We start from the raw sequence: 21276 nt of genomic DNA, 5'->3' as shown, positions 1-21276 counted from the left end.
AGAGTCTCACTCTGTCACCCAGGCTGGAGTGCAGTGGCTCGATCTCGGCTCACTACAACCTCTGCCTCTCTGTTTCAAGTGATTTTCCTGCCTCAGCCTCCTGAGTAGCTAGGATTACAGGCACACACCACCACGCCCAGCTACTTTTTGTATTTTTAGTAGAGACAATGGTTCACCATGTCGGCCAGAATGGTCTCCATCTCTTGAGCTCGTGATCAGCCCACCTTGGCCTCCCAAAGTGCTGAGATTACAGGCATGAGCCACTGCACCCAGTCTATTTACTTTTAAAATATTTATTGTAATCCCAGCACTTTGGGAGGCCGAGGCAGGAGAATTGCTTGAATCTGGGAGGCAGAGTTTGCAGTGAGCCGAGTTCACGCCATTGCACTCCAGCCTGGGCAACAAGAGAGAAACTTCGTCTCAAAAAAAAAAAAAAAAAAGAAACAACTAAACAGACAGCTAGGCACAGTGGCTCACACCTGTAATCCCAATACATTGGGAGGCTGAAGGAGGAGGATCTTCTGAGGCTAAGAATTGAAGAACAGCCTGTGCAATATGTGAGACCTTCCAGCCCTCCAAAAAATTAGCTGGGCATGGTGGTGTGTACTGATAGTACCATCTACTCTGGAGGCTGAGGTGGGAGGATCCTTTGAGTTTGGAAGATCACAGTAAGCTATACTATGGTCCGCCACTGTTTTTTATTTATTTATTTATTTATTTTTTAAGACGGGGTTTCACCACATTGGTCAGGCTGGTTTTGAACTCCTGACCTCAGGTGATCCGCCCGCCTTGGCCTCCAAAGTGCTTGGATTACAGGCGTGAGCCACCACACCCGGCCCGCTGCTGTTACTCTTGCTCACTGCACTCCACGTTCCAGCCCTGGGTGACAGGGCAAAACCCTGTTGTCTCTCTAACAACAACAACAAAAGAAACAACATCTAAGAAATGGTCCAGAAAAGGTCCTCTCTTCTCATGAACTTTTGGTGGGGATGTATAGTGATGCAATATTTCCAAAGGCCAATTTTCTACTGTATTTCAAATACATGCATTATTTAACCCAGCAATTGAATTTCATGGAAACTATTCCTTAGAAAGATTGCACAAAAGTGCAAAGATACATGTACATGACATCATAACAATATGTAATAGTGAGAAACTGTAAACAACTTAAATATTTATTTATTTATTTTTCTTTAGTGTGTTCTGATTATTTATTTATTTTTGAGATGGAGTTTTGCTCTTGTTGCCCAGACTGGAGTGCAATGGCATGATGTTGGCTCACTGCAACCTCTGCCTCCCAGGTTCAAGCGATTGTCCTGCCTCAGCCTTCCAAGTAGCTGAGATTACAGGCATGCGCCACCATGCCTGGCTAATTTTCTATTTTTAGTAGAGATGGGGTTACTCCATGTTGGTCAGGCTTGTCTCGAACTCCCAACCTCAGGTGATCTGCCGCCTCGACCTCCCAAACTGCTGGGAATACAGGCTGAGCCACTGTGCCTGGCCAATATTATTTATTTATTTATTTAATAGTGAAAAGGTATACATATATTTAGAATTAGCTGGACTCAGTTTAGATGATCCCAATTTTGTTGGCAACATCCAAAGCATTGTAATCAGGAGCAAGTGGAACATATGCCTTCTTCTCTCTATCAGGCCGAATCACTGTGTTGACCTTGGCCACATCAATGTAATAGAGCTTCTTCACAGCCTGTTTGATCTGGTGTTGGTTGCTTTACTATCCACAGTGAACACAAGTGTCTTGTCTTCTATCTTCTTCATGGCCAACTCAGTGGAAACTTGATGATGGCATAGTGGTCAAGCTTGTCGTCCTGGGGGCAGTCTTCCGAGGATATCTGGGCTGCCTCCTGAGTCGCAGTGTCTTGGGCTGCCAAGGTGCGTGATGTGCAGATCTTCTTTTTTTTGTGGCTGTGGATACCTTTCAACACTGCCTTCTTGGCCTTTAAAGCCTTCGCTTTGGCTTTAGGAGAGGCAGGAGCTTCCTTCCTTGCTTTCGGAGCCGTCTTGTGAAAAGGTCATTTATTTATTTTTGAGATGGAGTCTTACTCTGTCACCCAGGTTGGAGCGCTGTGGTGTGATCTTGGCTCACTGCAACCTCCATCTTCTGGGTTCAAGCGATCCTGGGACCACAGATGTGAGCCACCACATCTGGCTAATTTTTGTATTTTTTTTTTTTTTTTTTGAGACGGAGTTTCGCTCTTGTTACCCAGGCTGGAGTGCAGTGGTGCGATCTAAGCTCACCGCAACCTCCGCCTCCTGGGCTCAGGCAATTCTCCTGCCTCAGCCTCCTGAGTAGCTGGGATTACAGGCACGCGCCACCATGCCCAGCTAATTTTTTTTGTATTTTTAGTAGAGACGGGGTTTCACCATGTTGACCAGGATGGTCTCGATCTCTTGACCTCGTGATCCACCCTCCTTGGCCTCCCAAAGTGCTGGGATTACAGGCGTAAGCCACCACGCCCGGCCCAATTTTTGTATTTTTTGATAGAGACAGGGTTTCACCATGTTGTCCAGGCTGGTCTCAAACTCCTGAGTTCAAGTGCTCCCACCTCGGCATCCCAAAGTGCTGGGACTACATGTGTGAGCCACTGAACCTGGGCCAGAAACAACTTAAGTATAAATAATGATACATTCATACTGTAGAACTGGTGCTAAAACCTCAGTAAATATTTAGCTAGTGAAGGGATTAATATATTGTTACATTAAAAAAAGCAAATCGTAAAACCATATATACAGATGATCACATATTGAACAAAAGACCCATTTGTGCCCCTACATATTTTTCCATTCATAGAAAAAAGCATCAATGAATACACACTAAAAGTACAAGGGGGTTAAATCTGGGCAGTAGAACTGTAATTTGCAGGCCCAGTACATTTTTTACTCTATACAGTTTTGTACTTTTAAAAATAATTTCTATGCTTTTGTAATAAAGTTATTTAAAAATAGAAAACCGGCTGGGCGCCGTGGCTCACGCCTGTAATCCCAGCACTTTGGGAGGCCGAGGTGGGTGGATCACAAGGTCAAGAGATCGAGACCATCCTGGCCAACATGGAGAAACCCGGTCTCTACTAAAATACAAAAATTAGCTGGGCGTGGTGGTGAGCACCTGTAGTCCCAGCTACTTGGGAGGCTGAGGCAGGAGAATTGCTTGAACCCGGGAGGCGGAGGTTGCAGTAAGCCGAGATAACGCCACTGCACTCTAGCCTAGTGACTAGAGTGAGACTGTCTCAAAAAAAAAAAAAAAGAATAAAAAAGAAAACCAATATTAAGCAGCTTTTAAGTGGCAAATAAATGAAGAGTAGAGACAGTGATGGATTGTAGAGATACAGAGCAGGGTCCCTCTTGGCTAGGATAACCAAAGTCTTTCCTAGATTTAATAGGGCATGAAATGTTTTGAGATGCCAGGTATTCCAGGCCGATACAAAGGCAGGAGAACACCTGTTGTCTTTGGGGAACAGCAAAGAGGCCTGGAGCAGCAAGAAACAAATTTGATCAAGAGAAGGCAACGTAAGTTTCTGAGTAGCAGCAGAGAGAGCGAAGAATGCGGTATTTTTCCGATTAAATTTGCAGTACTGCCGCAGTATGGGATTAGGTGATGGTTAGCGCTTAGAGCGCAAATGCCCACTAGGGGGTGGTGTTTCAAAACGTAGGCCCACTTGGACCCACTCGGACTAGGGTGAAAGTAACGTATAGCAGGTAGAACGTCAGACAAAGAGGACGTTCCAACAGTTGGACAAGTTAACGAAAATAAAATACGCAAATGTTAACTTTCCCCCTTACTGCTAAGCGCTCCCTAAATCGGCCTCCCAGTGTAACACGAAACTAAACCCTACAGGATGCCTGGAGCTATTGCCAGACGGTCCTCGCTTAAAGCGACTACTACTCCCAGGAACCTTCGCGTGAGGCCAGGGGCCCTCTTTCAGGGTGCAAGTGGGTCTCGCCGCACTACTCTCTGGGATTCGTAGTCTTGCAGTGTAATTTGGGAGTTGTAGTTCCCTCCCACAATCGGCAGGGCGAGGCGGCGCCGGCGATCAGAGCAGCGCTGGGTGTTCAGGGGCCAAGATGGCGGCGCGCCGGGGACGGAGAGACGGAGTCGCGCCGCCTCCGAGTGGGGGCCCCGGCCCGGACCCCGGCGGGGGAGCCCGCGGCAGCGGTTGGGGGAGTCGGAGCCAAGCACCGTACGGAACTTTGGGCGCTGTGAGCGGCGGGGAGCAGGTGAGAGGCTGGCTGGCGGCCCGCGGCTGGCAGCAAAGCGGTGTGTGCCGGGCGGTGACACGTGGACGCCACAGGAAAGGGAGGAAGCGCCTGGGGGTCAATGCAGGGTGGCCGTGGGAGCCAAGTCCGACCAAGTGGACCTAGGCCGTTTGCTGGGGTTAGGCGGGCAAAGGCAGCGTCTCTGCAGCCATTCCTGGGGGACTCCGGAGGTGCAGAGCCGGGTGTCGGAAACATGACCCGCGGTTGGGGGTCAGGGGTTCGGACTTGGGGTCGAAGGCTGAGACCTCCCTGTAAGGATGTGGGGCTCCCGGAGCTCGGCACCGCAGTTCCCTTTTCGGAGCCACGTGGGGTGGGGGGAGCAATTTTCCCGGGAGAAGTTGTTTGCTTCCCCTCCCCCTCTAGGCGGCCCCGGCATCCACGTGGGTCGGGCTCCTGGTGGAGGGGGGCGCGGGCCGCGGGTCCACGTGGGGGCGGGGAAGGAACGTCCACGTGGCTCCCGTCCCAGGCTGTGGGGCATCTAGTATCGGCCTTGGAGCCTCCCTGACGCGAACTGGGTGTGTCTCCGCCGGTCCCGCCATCTCCTGCTGGGGCTGGAGGCCCGGGCTAGGAAGGAAGGTAAGGGCTGCTAGAGTCAACTTTGTTCAGAGCCTTGGAGTTTTTTTCCTCTACTGTTTAGGTCCGCAGCGTCTCTCCACTGCGGATGGTGAAGGACTCTCCAGATCTTCCGGGGGTTTGTTTCCTGTGGATGGAGGAGTGTGATGGGGAGGGTTAGAGGGCTGAGGCTGGAGGGATGTGGAGGAGTGAGTTTGTGGCGCTTCTGTCTGACCGGCTTGGGGTGGGTTGTGAGTCATGGGCATTGGCGTTTTGGTTGCCTTGCAATCCTGCCTTATTAGTGATTCAAGGGACATGGGGAGTGTCAACATATACTGGGACAAGCTTAAGGAAGGGAAAGGAAATCCTCTCCTCCCCTCGCTTTTTTTCTGCAGCATCTCTTTTGGGAAGGCACGCTCCTGTAAACTGACGCACAGAAACTGGTGTGGTCCGTATTTAAAGCTCTCTGGATTTTTTTGCTGGGGATTTCTTGGCCTTCTAAAAGTGTTGTACTGCTCTACAGTGGAGGGCTTCTTAAAAGTTTCCACCTAGGGTGGAAGAGGGCAGGAATTAGTTTGAACTGTTATCTCTCTTAAACAATTAAGCTGAGTATTTGACAGCATTTTTTTATGTTACTAGTTGGGAGTTGGGCTGCAGGCCACCTGGTAATGTCAGGTCCTGCAGACCAATCCAGGCCCTTGCCCAGGGGAGAATGGTTTCTGGGGCAAGAATTTGGGAGCTTTGATCCCTTCTCCCATACTTTCTCAGAGGTCACATCTTTTAGGGCTGGTGCTACCTACCTACCAGAGCCCCAGCGACTAGGCTGGAATCTCAAGACAATGCCCACCTCTCTATGAACCATTTATCTCCACCTCCATCAGGTGTCCAGTCAGAGACACACCCTCACATCTGACCTCACCCATCACTCAATTCCCAAATAGCACAGGGAAGGCAGGAAGGATCCAAGATCCAGCTATAAGAAGAGTTAAGTGGTAATTTGGGATTGGAGAGGATCTCATGGAGAGATTGTCACTCCCTTCACCCCAAAACCAAAGATGGATATATGTGAGCTAGTCAGTCAACCAGTTATTTATTGAAATACCATTATGTTTAGGCACAGGGAATACACTGGTAAACCACACAAACACAGTCTTTATCTCTCAGGATCTATGTTTTAATCAGGATAGACCGATAATAATAATGAATGAGACGAGTACAGGATATTTGGGATCGTGTAATCGGCAGTAGTGATCTACTTTGCGGAGTCTGAAAGGGACATTTAAAGCTGAGATGTTAAGACGGGAAAACCTTTAATCAGGGAACAGTGAAGGCCTCAAGGAGGAAGAGAATATGGCTTACTGGAGAAATTGAGACCTGTACTACAGAGTAGTGGGAGAGGTCATGCTGGAGCAGAAGTCTGGTGGGGAAGACCAGAACCTTTGTAAGCTTTATTTTTTAATTTTTTAATTTTTATTTTTTTTAAAGACGGGGTTTCACCATGTTGGTCAGGCTGGTCTTGAACTCCCAACCTCAGGTGATCCACCCTCCTTGGCCTCCAAAGTGCTTGGATTACAGGTGTGAGCCACCACGCCCGGCCTGTAAGCTTTATTGAAGAGTTTAAACCTAATGCTAGGAGCAGTACAGTGCCATTGAAGTGATTTAGGGAGGGTCTCAGGAAGTTGTCAGATAGGCATTTAAAAAGTGTCTGGCTGTTTCTGAACCCTGGAGGGAGAAGGTTTGGTGGGGGAAAGCCAGTTGGGAGGTTGTTGAAGTTAGAGGTACTGGTGGCTGGCTCACTTTCAGCCTGTGCTTAGCACTTCGATGATCTTGGTACTCTGGGAGCTGTGCTATTTGTGAATTGAGTGATGGGTGAAGTCAGGTGTGGAGGTGTGTCTCTGACTGGACACCTGATGGAGGTGGAGATAAATGGTTCATAGATTGTCTTGAGATTCCAGCCTAGTCGCTGGGGCTCTGGTAGGTAGGTGGCAGGGCAAGTGGAGTTGCAGCCTCTTTGCTCACCCTGGAGTGTTTGCTGAGCCAGGTGCTATTCAGCTACTGGTTTGTAATTAGAGGATTGTCAAGCCCTGGGAGGAGTTAGTGCCTAAAACCTACCACCTTGAGCTTATTCTCTGGGCCTGGCCTCCTAACTCGTTCTTAACCAACCTTTCCTTTCTCTGGGCGTTGGTTCTCAGCCCTGTTAGAAGGGTATATGTTGGCGGGGTTGTGGTCGGGGTGAGGGAAACACTTGTTGCTTTTTTCTTTTGGAAGCGGTGCAGAATTTCCCATTGTTGCAGAAGGGGAAAGGGAAGTTCTGGCTCGTCTGTATGTGATCCTGTTCTCAGGCCTTTTTACTTAATGTTTCTTATGCGATAGTTTCCCTGTATCCACAGTTTCTGTTACCTGCCATCAACAGGGGTCTAAAAATACATGAGTACAGTACAGTGAGATATTTTGAGAGCCAGAGAGAGATCACATTCGTATAGCTTTTATTACAGTATGTTAATTGGTCTATTATTGTTAATTTCTTAATTGTGCCTAAGTTATAAGTTAAACTTCATTGTTGGTATGTATTGGTAGTATTAGTAGTTTCAGGCATCTACTGGGGGTCTTGGAACGTATCACTTGAGAATAAGGGGGTACTGCTGTATCAGAGATCCCCGTGGCTCTGGCCTTACCAGTACCATTTTAGTCCCTTCTGGCCCTGCCCACACCCACACTTTTGAATGGTCTGGGCAGGCTGCTTGATGCCTGACAGAAGAGGCCATAAATGCCGCTAGCTCTTAGAGGAGTGTGGGGCGGGACCCTTCCATCTATGGAATCAAGCTTTCTCTTTGTTTCCTCTCACCTGGTAGGAGTGGAGAAGAGGCCCTTCCCTTGGAATTACCATTGAGAGGTTGAGTGTCTCACTGTCGGGCCTTCAAAATAAAATCTCAGCCGGCTGTGGTGGCTCATGTCTGGCTCATCCCCAGCACTTCGGGAGGCCAAGACAGGCGGATCACTTGAAGTTAGGAGTTTGAGACCAGCCTGGCAAATATGGTGAAACTCTGCCTTTACTAAAAATACAAAAATTAGCCAGGCGTGATGGTGGGTGCCTATAATCCCAGCTACTCTGAGGCTGAGGCAGGAGAATCTCTGGAACCCAGGAGACGGAGACTGCAATGAACTGAGATAGGGCCACTGCAATCCAGCCTGGGTGACAGAGGGAGACTCCATCTCAGGAGGAAAAAAAAAAAGCCAGGTGGGGTGGCTCACGCCTGTAATCCTAGCACTTTGGGAGGCTGAGGCAGGTGGATCACGTGAGGTCAGGAGTTCAAGACCAGCCTGGCCAACATGGCAAAACCCCATCTCTACTAAAAATACAAAAATTAGCCCAGTGTGGTGGTGGACGCCTGTAATCCCTGCTACTCTGGAGGCTGAGGCATGAGAATTGGTTGAACCTGAGAGATAGAGTTGTAGTGAGCCAAGATTGCGCCACTGCATTCCAGTCTGGGGGATAGAGCAAGAATCTGTCTCAAAAAAAAAAAAGGTATAAAGTAAGCATGAATATCACCTGTGTATAAGACAATGTGCTGGGTATCATTGGTAACTGAGAAGTATAAACATGTTTAAACCCTCATAAGGGCCAAGAAGAATATAAGCTAATAGAATACAAAGGATTATTTGCCCCATATAAACTTGGACTATAGTATTATAAGAGATGCAAAGAAGCCGGGTGCAGTGGCTCACACCTGTAGTTCCAGCACTTTGGGAGGCTGAGGCAGGTGGATAACCTGAGGTCAGGAGTTTGAGACAAATTTGGCCAACATGGTGAAACCCCCATCTCTAATAAAAATAAAAAACATTAGCTGGGTATGGTAGCGGGCACCTGTAATCCCAGTTACTTGGGAGGCTGAGGCAGGAGAATCGCTTGAACCTGGGAGGCAGAGGCTGCAGTGAGCCAAGATCGCACCTCTGTACTCCAGCCTCCGTCTCAAAAAATAATAAATAAGCAAGGTGCATGGAGCGTCAGGGGGCTGGGGGTAGGAGGGTGGGATGTGATTGCCAGAAAAATTAATGCTGTAGAAAAATCTATGATTTTAGAGTTGTGAGGAGAGATCATTGTGGGCTGGGGAAGCCTGGGATGTCTTCCTGAAGAAGGTAGGATTTGCACTAAGCAGAGAGCAGAGACCTAAATAGGATTTGAGGTAGGTGAGGTTGTTGCAGCTGAACTGTCTCCTTGCTGACCTCTTTTCCTTTGGTGTGCCCCTCAGACTGTCACCTTGACGCTGCCAGTAGATGATTCTGGACAATCTTGATTTTGATGTTTTTACTCTTTTTTTTTTTTTTTTTTTTTTTAAGAGAGTCTTGCTTTGTTGCCCAGGCTGGAGTACAGTGGTGTGATCTCGGCTCACTGCAGGCTCCATCTCCTGGGCTCAAATGATTCTCCTGCCTCAGCCTCCTGAGTAGCTGGGATTACAGACATGTGCTATCACACCCGGCTAATTTTTGTATTTTTAGTAGAGACCGGGTTTTATCATGTTGGCCAGGCTGGTCTTGAACTCCTGACCTCAGGTAATCCACCCGCCTCAGCCTCCCAAAGTACTGGGATTACAGGTGTGAGCCACTGTGCCCAGCCTACTCCTGGGTTTTAATCTCCTGTGACTCTAGCTATTTCTGGTTGGAGCCCAAACGTTTTTCTTCCCAGAAGGTCCTTGAAAACTGCCATCCTGGTGGGGGCTTTTGCTCATAGGTTGTGCTTCTCTCTGCCTTGCTAGTCCAGAAGTTTGGCAACGGTGGGGCTGCTGCTGAGTTTGGGCCCAGCAGTGGAGGGTACCTGGTTTATGGAGCAAATCAATCAACTGCTGCTGGAGGGCTCATACCCTTCTCACCTTCTCTTCTGCTCTAGGTGCTGCTGCATGAGGAGGGGGGTGATTCTGGCTTCGTCAGTCTCTCTCGGCTGGGCCCATCGCTGAGGGACAAGGATCTGGAAATGGAGGAGCTAATGCTGCAGGATGAGACACTGTTGGGGACCATGCAGAGCTATATGGATGCCTCCCTCATCTCCCTCATCGAGGATTTTGGGAGCTTTGGAGAGGTGAGCTGGGGCTGGGCTTGGAAGTCTTCAAGTAGGAGCTTTATGTGGGAGGTTCTAGCTCAGATTCTTGGCATGGCTCTGCTCTCCCAGGACCTTAGCTGTTTCCTGGGTGCCCAACCTGAACCTTAAAGTGTATTTTTTGTCTGTAAGAGGGAATGAGGCTGCAGGCTGCCAGATTATGTCCCATGTAAGAATTCCTTGCCTAACTTGGACTGTCGTCCAAGGCCTTTCCCACTATCTGGGCCCCTGATCTACATGCCCAGAAGGTTCTGATCTCTGGTTTTGAGCCCATTTCTAGCCTAGCCAATGGTTGTCTGCTGAGGATCCCACATCTTATTTGAGGGTAGGGGAGTATGAAACCCAAGCTTGAGTCAAGTCTGACAGGTCTCTGTTGATACCACAGAGCTGGGTGGATGGTAAATGAGATTGGAATTCATGTCTTCTGGTATTCAGATCCCTCTCACTCCCCTGTTAGCTGAGTTAAACCTGGGAGACTGACTCTCTTGATATCCAGTCCTTTTTAGTGGCATAGTAGGTCATTAGGGATGTTGGTAGGACCTTCTGGTTGTTTTTCTGGAGCAGAGCAGGTTATCTCTGGAGGACCAGAATGAAGTGTCGCTGCTCACAGCTCTGACGGAGATTTTGGACAATGCAGATTCTGAGAACCTTTCTCCATTTGACAGCATTCCTGACTCGGAGCTGCTTGTGTCACCTCGGGAGGGCTCCTCTGTGAGTCTGGGACCAGGGGAAGGGGATTGGTACAAAGTTTAGACCCATGCCTGTGGACCTACTCATATAGCTCTGAAGCAGAGGCTTATATCAGGTTTTTCTCTCCCTTTTAGCTGCACAAGCTGCTTACTCTCTCTCGGACACCCCCAGAACGTGACCTCCTCACCCCAGTTGACCCACTGGGGCCCAGCACAGGCAGCAGTAGAGGGAGTGGGGTAAGCCTGACCTAGGGGGCCTCAGAAACTCCCAGGTGGGAGGAGGGTATGGGGACAGGTCTGGAAAATACTTTCCCAGATGAAACTCCTCCTGAGACTTCTCTTCTCTCCTGCAGGTTGAAATGTCTCTTCCAGATCCTCCTTGGGACTTCTCCCCACCCTCTTTCTTGGAGACCTCTTCTCCTAAGCTTCCTAGCTGGAGACCCCCAAGATCAAGACCACGCTGGGGTCAGTCCCCACCTCCCCAGCAGCGCAGTGATGGAGAAGAAGAGGAAGAGGTGGCCAGCTTCAGTGGCCAGATTCTTGCTGGGGAGCTTGACAACTGTGTGAGCAGTATCCCAGACTTCCCCATGCATTTGGCCTGCCCTGAGGAGGAAGATAAAGCAACAGCAGCAGAGATGGCAGTGCCAGCAGCTGGTGATGAGAGCATCTCCTCCCTGAGTGAGCTGGTGCGGGCCATGCACCCATACTGCCTGCCCAGCCTCACCCACCTGGCATCACTTGAGGATGAGCTTCAGGAGCAACCAGATGATTTGACACTGCCTGAGGGTTGTGTGGTGCTGGAGATTGTGGGGCAGGCAGCCACAGCTGGAGACGATCTGGAGATCCCAGTTGTGGTGCGACAAGTGCCTCCTGGACCTGAGCCTGTGCTCCTGGATGACTCGCTAGAGACTAGTTCTGCCCTGCAGCTGCTCATGCCTACATTGGAGTCAGAGACGGACGCTGCTGTGCCCAGTGTAGCCCTCTGCTCTGAGAAAGAGGGGTTGTCTTTGAACTCGGAGAAGAAACTGGACTCAGCCTGCTTATTGAAGCCCAGGGAGGTCATGGAGCCAGTGGTGCCCAAGAAGCCTCAGAACCCACCTGCCAATGCAGCAGCAGGTTCCCAGAGAGCTCGAAAGGGCAGGAAGAAGAAGAGCAAGGAGCAGCCAGCAGCCTGTGTGGAAGGCTATGCCAGGAGGCTGAGGTCATCTTCTCGAGGGCAGTCTACTGTAGGTACGGAAGTGACCTCTCAGGCAGACAACTTGCAGAAACAGCCTCAGGAGGAACTTCAAAGAGAGTCTGGGCCTCTACAGGGTAAGGGGAAGCCCTGGGCTTGGGCTCGGGCCTGGGCGACTGCCTTGGAGAATCCTAGCCCTGAGAACTTGGAGAGAAGTGCTGGACAATGTAGCCCTGCTAAAGAAGGTCCTCTAGACCTCTATCCCAAGCTGGCTGACACTATCCAAGCCAACCTTGTACCAACCCATCTCTCATTGGTCGACTCTGCCCAAGCCAGCACTATGCCAGTTGACTCTGTTGAAGCTGGTCCCACTGCAGTTGGCCCTGTTCTGTCTGGCCCTATGCCTGTTGACCCTGGGTTGGGTGACCTTGCTTCAACCAGCTCAGAACTGGCTGAGCCTCTCCCAGCTAAGCCAGTGCTGATCAACCCAGGTGTGGCCGACTCAGCAGCAGTTGACCCTGAAGTGGTTCCCATCTCAGATAACTTGTCACCAGTTGATGCTGTCCCATCTGACCCAGCACCAGTTGACCCTGTTCCTAATGACCTGACTCCAGTTGACCCAGTGCTTGTTAGGTCCAGACCAACTGATCCCAGACGTGGTGCAATGTCATCAGCCCCCCAGCTCCTCCTGGAGTCAGAGTCCTTGGACCCACCAAAGACCATCATCCCTGAAGTCAAAGAGGTTGGGGATTCTCTGAAAATTGAAAGTGGTACCAGTGCTACAACCCACGAAGCCAGACCTCGGCCTCTTAGCTTATCTGAATACCGGCGACGAAGGCAGCAACGCCAAGCAGAAACAGAAGAGAGAAGTCCCCAGCCCCCAACTGGGAAGTGGCCTAGTCTTCCAGAGACTCCCACAGGGCTGGCAGACATCCCTTGTCTTGTCATCCCGCCAGCCCCAGCCAAGAAGACAGCTCTGCAGAGAAGCCCTGAAGCGCCCCCTGAGGCTTGCCTTGTACCTGTAGGTCCCAGCCCTGCTTCTCCTAGTCCTGAGCCACCTGTAAGCAAACCTGTGGCCTCAGCTCCCACTGAGCAGGTGCCATCCCAGGAGATGCCACTGTTGGCGAGACCTTCGCCTCCTGTGCAGTCTGTGTCCCCTGTTGTACCCATGCCTCCTGCAGTGCCTACTGCTCTGCCTTTCCCTGCAGGTGGGCCAGGCATGCCCCCTAGTCTGCCCCCACCTCCCTTGCAGCCTCCTAGTCTTCCAGTGTCTATGGGGCCAGTGCTACCTGATCCGTTTACTCACTATGCCCCTGTCCCACCCTGGCCTTGTTATCCTCCTGTGTCCCCTTCTGGCTATCCTTGCCTGCCCCCCCCACCAACAGTGCCCCTAGTGTCTGGTACTCCTGGTGCCTATGCTGTACCTCCCACTTGCAATGTGCCTTGGGCACCCCCTCCTGCCCCAGTCTCACCTTTTAGTTCCACCTGTACCTATGGGCCCTTGGGATGGGGCCCAGGGCCTCAACATGCTCCATTCTGGTCTGCTGTTCCCCCACCTCCTTTGCCTCCAGCCTCTGTTGGGAGAGCTGTTCCCCAACCTAAGATGACATCCAGGGGTACTCCCCCTGGCCCTCCTGAAAATGTGCTTCCTGTGTCATTGGCTCCTTCCCTCAGTCTTGGGCCACCTGGCCATGGAGCTCCACAGATAGAGCCTACCAAGGTGGAGGTCAAGCCAGTGCCTGCATCTCCCAATCCGAAACACAAGGTGTCTGCCCTGGTGCAAAGCCCCCAGATGAAGGCTCCACTATGTGTGCCTGCTGAAGGTGTGACTGTTGAGGAGCCTGCATCAGAGAGGCTAAAGCCTGAGACCCAGGAGATCAGGCCCAGGGAGAAGCCCCCCTTGACTGCTACCAAGGCTGTTCCCACACCAAGGCAGAGCACTGTCCCCAAGTTGCCTGCTGTCCACCCAGCCCGTCTAAGGAAGCTGTCCTTCCTGCCTACCCCACGTAGTCAGGGTTCTGAAGATGTGGTACAGGCTTTCATCAGTGAGATTGGTGAGTGCCCCACAGTTCCCCCACATAATCCCCCAGTTGGCTGGGGAGTCTTCTCTGTGGAATAGGATAAGCCACCCTGATGAGTCTGGCCTTTGTTGGAGTTCTTTGGAGGAGTTTGTTTTTGTTTTTAAGAGATGAGGTCTCACTGTGTTACCCAGGCTGGAATTGAACTCCTGGGCTCAAGTGGTCCTCCCACCTCAGCCTTCCAAGTAGCTGGGATTTATAGGCACAATGTGTGCCACTGTGCCTGGTTGTGGAGGGTTCTTCAGAGGCGGAGTTCTGGGTTGGTTTGAATCCTTGATGCTTTGTGCTGCTACCCTGATTCACTTAGTACAGAGGGCAGGGGGAGTGGAAAGGGAGAAGTGAGGTGATTTGGGGGCTTCCTGGGACCTGTGTACTTAGTTGATAGGAGTTCGCTTTCAATCCTGTATTGTGTGCCTCCACAGGAATTGAGGCATCGGACCTATCCAGTCTGCTGGAGCAGTTTGAGAAATCAGAAGGTGAGGGAACATGGGTAGTTTTGCTCCAACTTTTTTTTTTGTTGATACTTCTTTTGGGCCTAGCCCTGTAGTTGCTTCAGCTAGGGTGAGGGGGGATAGCCTTAGCCACTAGAACAGCCCCCTAATTGGAAGAGGGAGACAAGATTGACCTGTGATGGCAATCCAAGCCAGGGACAGCAATGATAAAGTAAGGAAGGTATTACGAAAGAGTAGACTGGGACTTCAAGCAGGGTGGGGTTGTTTAGGGACATTTTTCTAGAGGGAAGTAGCTTTCAGGCTGTGTTTTGAAAGACAGGTAGGAATTCATTGAATATGTGTGGCAACAAAAGGCAGAGGGCAGATACAGGAAGAATGGCATATGGTGCATTTGGAAGGCAATGAATAGAGATCCAGTCTTTGGCTTTCTCAGTATAAGGCATGGATGTAGGTGCTATGGAGGACGCTGTATCCTGTTCTCAAGGAGCTTATGGTCTAAATGGGGAGAAGAATCTACAGAAATGACTCCTGAGTTGGTAACAGGTATCTATAGTACAAGGCAAAACAGAAAATGTGATTTGTAGAATGAGTAGGCTGTGAGGCTAGGAAGCTAGTTAGGCAGATCATAGATCACCTTGAACATTAGGCTTATACATTTGGACTTTATCTCACGATTCAGTGGAGGAATGTGGGTGTTTCTGAGCAGAAAAGAGACATGATTAAAAATAGTACTTGGGCACCCACTGGAGCAGACTGGATCTCTCTGGGGAGATCCCAACAGAGAATATGTAGGCAAAGTGGATTTTCCTCCTTTGGGTCTCAAAGCAAGCCCTTCTGTGCCGCCTCAGTCTAGAACATCTGGTTGGGCTTTTAACTGGTATGGTTTCTTTGCAGCCAAAAAGGAGTGTCCTCCCCCGGCTCCTGCTGACAGCTTGGCTGTAGGAAACTCAGGGTAAGTATGGAGACGTGAGTGAGTTACCCTACAGCTGTTGGTCAGCAGCCGGCTGACACTCCAGGACCATCAACGGGATGCCTCTGTTGCAGGGGTGCTGTAGTCAGCTCTAGAGTCTTTCCCTGTTTCCTCACGCCTTACTCTGCCCATCACTGCTGGGCAGTGTCTTGGGTGGTAAGATGAGGAGGGGGCATGTACACTGCCCTCCAGCTTATTCTAGTCAGGGGTTCCAAATGTCCTGGAGGTGCCTTTTATCTCCTGGCAAGTCATGCCTTTGGGGATCTCTTTCCTTCATTTAATACACTTTAAGTTTGCTTAGTGCTGCTAATGGTGTAACTTAAAGTGGGGGAAGATGTTAAAGGCTAGGACTCATTTTTCATGTTCATGGTTCTCCATCCTGTTCTGCCAAGCATGTTCCCCTCTACATTGATTTCAGGTTGGTTTGAGCTGGGCAGGTGAGGCTCCTGATTTGAAGGAGGTGGGGGGTATTCAAGGTCATGGCCGGCCTACCTCTTGGAATTGGGCAGGGCTGAGTTGAGACCTACTCTGTAGTTCAGTCAGTAAGCCCCTTTTGTGCAGGATGAAGATGATGGGGGCAGTTTGTGCATCCCATTCTTCTCTGCACCCACCCCTCCCATTGCTTTGTGAGAAAGGCAAATGTACAAGATATTGAGGAGGCAATGAATCAGGCTTTCCCTTTTCCCCCCCGCCAGCAGCGTTGACATTCCCCAGGAGAAGAGGCCCCTAGACCGGTTACAAGCCCCAGAACTGGCCAACGTGGCAGGTGGGTTCAGGGTGGGGAATTCTGCCTGTGGTTAGTTTATGCAGCAACATTTGCTGAGCCTACTCCAAATCAATTGTGTGTAGGCATTGAGGATATAGAGATCTGATCTCCAGCCTTGAGGTACTCAAGGTGGGCAGATGTGTAAACAAATGAGCATGTTGAGTAGCAGGTGCTCTGTTATAGCCTATGGGCTGGGCGCGGTGGCTCACGCCTGTAATCCCAGAACTTTGGGAGGCCAAGGCAGGCAGATCACTTGAGGTCAGGAGTTCGAGACCAGCCTGGCCAACATAGTGAAACCCTTTCTGTACTAAAAAATACAAAAATTAGCTGGGCATGGTGGTACCCGCCTGTAGTCTCAGCTACTCAGGAAGCTGAGGTAGGAGAATTGCTTATATCTGGGATGCGTAGGTTGCAGTGAGCCAGGCACTCCAGCCTGGGTGACAGAGCAAGACTCCATCTCAAAAAAAAAAAAAAAAAAAAAAAATCCATGAATAACAGTGAGATGTGAAGATGGACAGTCAGGGAAGGGATATATAGAAGCTAATCCCCTAAGCTGAGGCTTGAGAAAATCTATCAATCAGGTGGTAGATTTAGGGGACAGGGCATATTCTAGGAAGATGGAGCAGCTTGAATTGAAGAAACAAAATCAGCCGGGTACGTTTTGGGGAATTGTGAGTGGCTTGGTTTGGCTGGAGTGTAGTGGCTGATCAGGGCGGTGGGCAGAGGTAAAGCAAGAGATAAAATTTGAGTGGTAAATAGATCAGATAATAGAAACCTCGAATGCCATATTAAGCTCTTTGGACTTTATCCTGTAAATTGAAGAAACTTTAACAGATTGGTTTTTGGGTGCTCCATGTAGCAGGAATGTAGAAGACAGGCAGATGACTATGAAGCTGGAAGTGGGTATACCATCAGAAGATGATTGCATGAGTCCAAGCAAGATGTAGCCTAGAAGTCAGGCAGTGCTTGGTGGAGGGGATGGATCTGAGAAAAGAGAGCTAGACTCTAGGACTTGGTCGCCAGCTAGGTTTGGGTAATGAGAGGATGAGGGGTTCAGGAAGACCGTAGCTGGCTGAATTTCTCTTGCTGGTCCCCAAGTTGGGGAACATGGGGAACGAGCAGTTGAAGCAGTGGGAGAAGTTGGGTGGCCTACCTTGCTTGGTGTACTTTGTGAGATGAGGTGGGGGTCTCTGGAGGCTATATACACAGTATTTGGAAGAGTAGAATCGGATCTCATCCTGCTATCTCCATCCTCCCTCCTCACCACAGGGCTCACCCCTCCAGCTACCCCTCCCCACCAGTTATGGAAGCCCCTGGCTGCTGTCTCACTGCTGGCCAAAGCCAAATCTCCTAAGTCCACCGCCCAGGAGGGAACCCTGAAGCCTGAAGGAGTTACGGAGGCCAAACATCCAGCTGCAGTTCGCCTCCAAGAAGGCGTCCATGGCCCTAGTCGAGTCCATGTGGGCTCTGGGGACCATGACTATTGTGTCCGGAGCAGGACTCCCCCCAAAAAGATGCCTGCCCTAGTCATTCCAGAGGTGGGCTCCCGATGGAATGTCAAGCGCCATCAGGACATCACCATCAAACCTGTCTTGTCCTTGGGCCCAGCTGCCCTTCCGCCCCCATGCATAGCTGCCTCCCGGGAGCCACTTGATCACAGGACTAGCAATGAGCAGGCAGATCCCTCAGCGCCCTGCCTTGCCCCATCCAGCTTGCTGTCCCCTGAGGCCTCACCCTGCCGGAATGACATGAACACTAGGACTCCCCTTGAGCCCTCAGCCAAGCAGCGGTCAATGCGCTGTTACCGAAAAGCCTGCAGGTCAGTCAGCCCCTCGAGCCGGGGCTGGCAGGGCCGCCGAGGCCGCAACAGCCGTTCTGTCAGCTCTGGGTCCAACCGGACCAGCGAAGCATCTTCCTCCTCATCCTCATCGTCGTCTTCCTCATCCCGATCTCGATCCAGGTCCCTCTCCCCCCCACACAAGAGGTGGCGAAGGTGAGCTTTGATGGCCCTGTAGGTCCTCTCCACTTAGGAAGCTCATGTACTTTCTTCTGTGGTTTACTTTGAAAGCTTTTACACATTGACTTTGGTACTTTCAGGCACCAAGTCTTCTATTTCTGTCTTTGGCTTTTGTGTTTTCCCTTTTCCTGAATTGTTGAAGGAGACGAGCTGTGAGATGATTGCTTTTGTCCCCTGTTGTTGTTTGGGGTATCAGTGAGGTCTCCTGCTTCCTTGAGACCTGCCTTGGGGAGACTTTTAGGGTTTGATTTTGACCATGCTGATTTTTTTCACAACTGTATCAGCCCTCATTTTTGGTATTCTGGGTGCTATGTGAGATAGTGGGTTACTTAGTAATAGAAAACAGTTTTTCCCTTAATCATCTGCTGAGGAAGGTGTCTGGGACAATTCCTTTGGGTGTCACTATAGACTCATGTATTTCCTGGCAGTATCTTTTTTTCTCAGTAACAGTCTCAAGTTTCCCCACTTAACGAAGAATTTTTCGGTTTTGGAGACTATATGTATCTTCAGAAATGGCCCGTACTGCAAGTCTAGCAGTTAGCACTCCCTCTTTGTCATGGTCACGGTATTCCTATGAGACATGGTAGGGGAGCAGTAGTAACCCAAAGACCCAGACTTGGCCCCAGCACCACAGATAGCTGGGTGTGAGACCTAGAGCCCAGCTCTTTATCTCCCTGAGTCTCCATTTATTCTTCCTCTTTCTGATTTGTTAAATATTTCTCAGCTTTTAATTGCACAATTAAAAATAAATATCTCTTCCAAAACACAGCATTCCAGGTACATCTACCATGAAGGGCCTCAGTTTGTTCATCTGTGAAGGAAAACTGTTCTAGACCTCTTCTACTCTGCTCTGTCTTTGGTCCTGAACTTCCTAACAGAAAGGCAGGACTGGGGCCTGGGCGAGATAAGCAGAGTATACCTGAACCACTCCCAGCATTCCTGCATGCCCTCTCATCCTTCAGGTCCAGCTGTAGTTCCTCTGGACGGTCTCGAAGATGCTCTTCCTCTTCTTCGTCATCATCTTCCTCTTCGTCTTCCTCATCCTCATCATCCAGTTCCCGAAGCCGCTCACGTTCCCCATCCCCACGCCGGAGAAGTGACAGGAGGCGGCGGTGAGCATGTGTTTAGGGAGCGCCGTGCACCTGGGATGCAGGTGCCTAAGAGTTCTGAGTCTTGAATTGTCTTGTGTTTAGGGGGCTGACGACACCTTCTCTTGTCAGGTACAGCTCTTATCGTTCACATGATCATTACCAAAGGCAAAGAGTGCTGCAAAAGGAGCGTGCAATAGTGAGTAGAGGAACAGGTCATGGGAGGAGGGGGCTTAACCCGCTGAGCCTTGAGCTGAGAGAGCTGCCTGCAGCTGTAGCCCTGGCTCATGGCGTGTTGATTTTTTTCATTTCCAAACTTAGGAAGAAAGAAGGGTGGTCTTCATTGGAAAGATACCTGGTCGCATGACTCGATCAGAGCTAAAACAGAGGTTCTCCGTTTTTGGAGAGATTGAGGAGTGCACCATCCACTTCCGTGTCCAAGGGTAAGCTTGGGCCCCAAGGTCAGGATATTTATCCCATTCATCTACCTTTATGTTTCTTTGTCTTGCCTCCTTGTTCTATGCTGAGCAATATGGGGCACCTTCATTTCTTCAGAGGGTTGGCCACTGGGAATGAGAAGAACCACCCCTGGACCCCTGGGGTGCTGTGTCTCCTCCATGCCATGGATCCATATAGCCACTCCAGCCCCTGCCTCACCCTCCTCCTACCAGGGATAACTATGGCTTCGTCACTTACCGCTATGCTGAGGAGGCATTTGCAGCCATCGAGAGTGGCCACAAGCTGCGGCAGGCAGATGAGCAACCCTTTGATCTCTGCTTTGGGGGCCGAAGGCAGTTCTGCAAGAGGAGCTATTCTGATCTTGGTGAGTGGAGGGAGGGCCTAAGCTTTGGAATACTTCATCCCCTCCCCAGAAAGGTTCCTAACCCTTTGTGAGTGGGGCTAGGCCGACTTACTTAGTTTAACATACGAAGAACCCAAGGGGTAGGACGAGAGGAGAAATGGGGACTCCTATCTCTTTGACTTAAAATCAGAGTAATTTTTCACTCCATCCATTATTGGACCTGTGGTTGGGAAATGTGGTCAGAGACCTTGAAGTTTGTCTTTACCTTTATAGACTCCAACCGGGAAGACTTTGACCCTGCACCTGTAAAGAGCAAATTTGATTCTCTTGACTTTGACACATTGTTGAAACAGGCCCAGAAGAACCTCCGGAGGTAACCTTGGGCCCTCCCCCACAACCCTTATCCTTTTTTTCCCTCTGGAGGTGCCCAACCTCCACTACCCCCTTCCCCTGCTCTAGGGGAGAGAGCTGCTAGTGAGATGACTGTTTTATAAAGAAATGGAAAAAAGTGAAATAAAAAATGTGTTGAATCAGATTTTTTAAAAGGGGTATTTGTTTTTTATAAACAGGTATTGAAACAAGTTAACTTGGATTCCTATGTAAGATAGGTGGGGCTGCGGGGTTCCCAAGTGTTTGGAACTTGTCACTATGCAGACTAATAAACATCAACTAGAGAGAACTCCCAACTGCTATTGTGCTTCTTTATATGGTGCTAATGTGAAATGTATTCACTTTTCCTATCTGAACATGGTCCAGGGACATGACTCTCTCTGGTTAGGTGCAAAAATCCCACTGGATTTGAAACATGGTTCTTCTGATGTATTGTCTAAAATGAGTCATCTAGGACAGTGCTTCTCAAACTTTAAAGGGAATTTGAATCATCTAGAGATCTTTCTAGAATGTAGATTCTGACAATGCGATGATGATACTGGTCCAGGAAGGGATTTTCATAACAAGGACCTAGAGAAACTCACACTTGTTCCAAAGAAAGGTTTTCTAAATTGGGACTGGCGTATACATTAATCATGTCAATTACGTTCATCGTTTTCTAATAGCTTGAGCACACTGCATGGCACAGTAGGTGCGCAAATGTTTTAAATAATGCATGTATATGGGTAGAACCGGAAGCGTGAAAAGGAGCGAAGTGTGGAGTTTGCTTTTTTGATTTTTGTTGTTGAGATGGAGTCTTGTTCTGTCTCCCAGGCTGGAGTGCAGTGGTGTGATATCAGCTCGCTGCAATCTCTGCCTCCTGGGTTCAAGCAATTCTCCTGCCTCAGCTTCCAAAGTAGCTGGGATTACAGGCACCTGCCACCATGCCTGG

The 21276-nt window shown here is 49.9% G+C and overlaps 1 protein-coding gene across 3 annotated transcripts; it reads left to right on the top strand.

The window, feature by feature from the left end:
• The first annotated feature begins 4054 nt into the window (after positions 1-4054).
• On the top strand, positions 4055-20634 carry PPRC1 (PPARG related coactivator 1). Of its 3 annotated transcripts, XM_012439597.2 has the most exons (14): positions 4055-4236; positions 9713-9901; positions 10484-10630; positions 10744-10845; positions 10962-13836; positions 14283-14336; positions 15207-15264; positions 15978-16048; positions 17318-18041; positions 19028-19177; positions 19286-19352; positions 19475-19596; positions 19825-19976; positions 20229-20634. In XM_012439597.2, exons 1-14 carry the CDS (start codon positions 4084-4086, stop codon positions 20330-20332), a joined length of 4968 nt encoding a protein of 1655 aa, XP_012295020.2. In that variant the 5' UTR covers positions 4055-4083; the 3' UTR covers positions 20333-20634. The 3 variants fall into 3 exon arrangements, with proteins under 3 accessions (XP_012295020.2, XP_012295022.2, XP_064230020.1); XM_064373950.1 differs by lacking the exon at positions 4055-4236 and having other exon boundaries at positions 9731-9901; positions 10585-10630; XM_012439599.2 differs by lacking the exons at positions 15978-16048; positions 17318-18041.
• Positions 20635-21276: the final 642 nt, after the last annotated feature.

The sequence above is a fragment of the Aotus nancymaae genome, unplaced genomic scaffold (genome assembly GCF_030222135.1).
Source record: "Aotus nancymaae isolate 86718 unplaced genomic scaffold, 86718_ANA_hifiasm-v0.15.2.pri h1tg000010l, whole genome shotgun sequence".
NCBI lineage: Eukaryota > Metazoa > Chordata > Mammalia > Primates > Aotidae > Aotus > Aotus nancymaae.
Note: the sequence above shows the minus strand (reverse complement) of the source record. Positions and strands in the feature narration are given on the sequence as shown.

Excerpts from the sequence above, each read along its gene's own strand:
- PPRC1 (XM_012439597.2), top strand. The coding sequence starts at position 4,084 with ATGGCGGCGCGCCGGGGACGGAGAGACGGAGTCGCGCCGCCTCCGAGT. Across the intron at positions 19,178-19,285 it reads AGAAGTGACAGGAGGCGGCG|GTACAGCTCTTATCGTTCAC; the intron begins GTGAGCATGTGT and ends TTCTCTTGTCAG. Across the intron at positions 19,597-19,824 it reads ATCCACTTCCGTGTCCAAGG|GGATAACTATGGCTTCGTCA; the intron begins GTAAGCTTGGGC and ends TCCTCCTACCAG.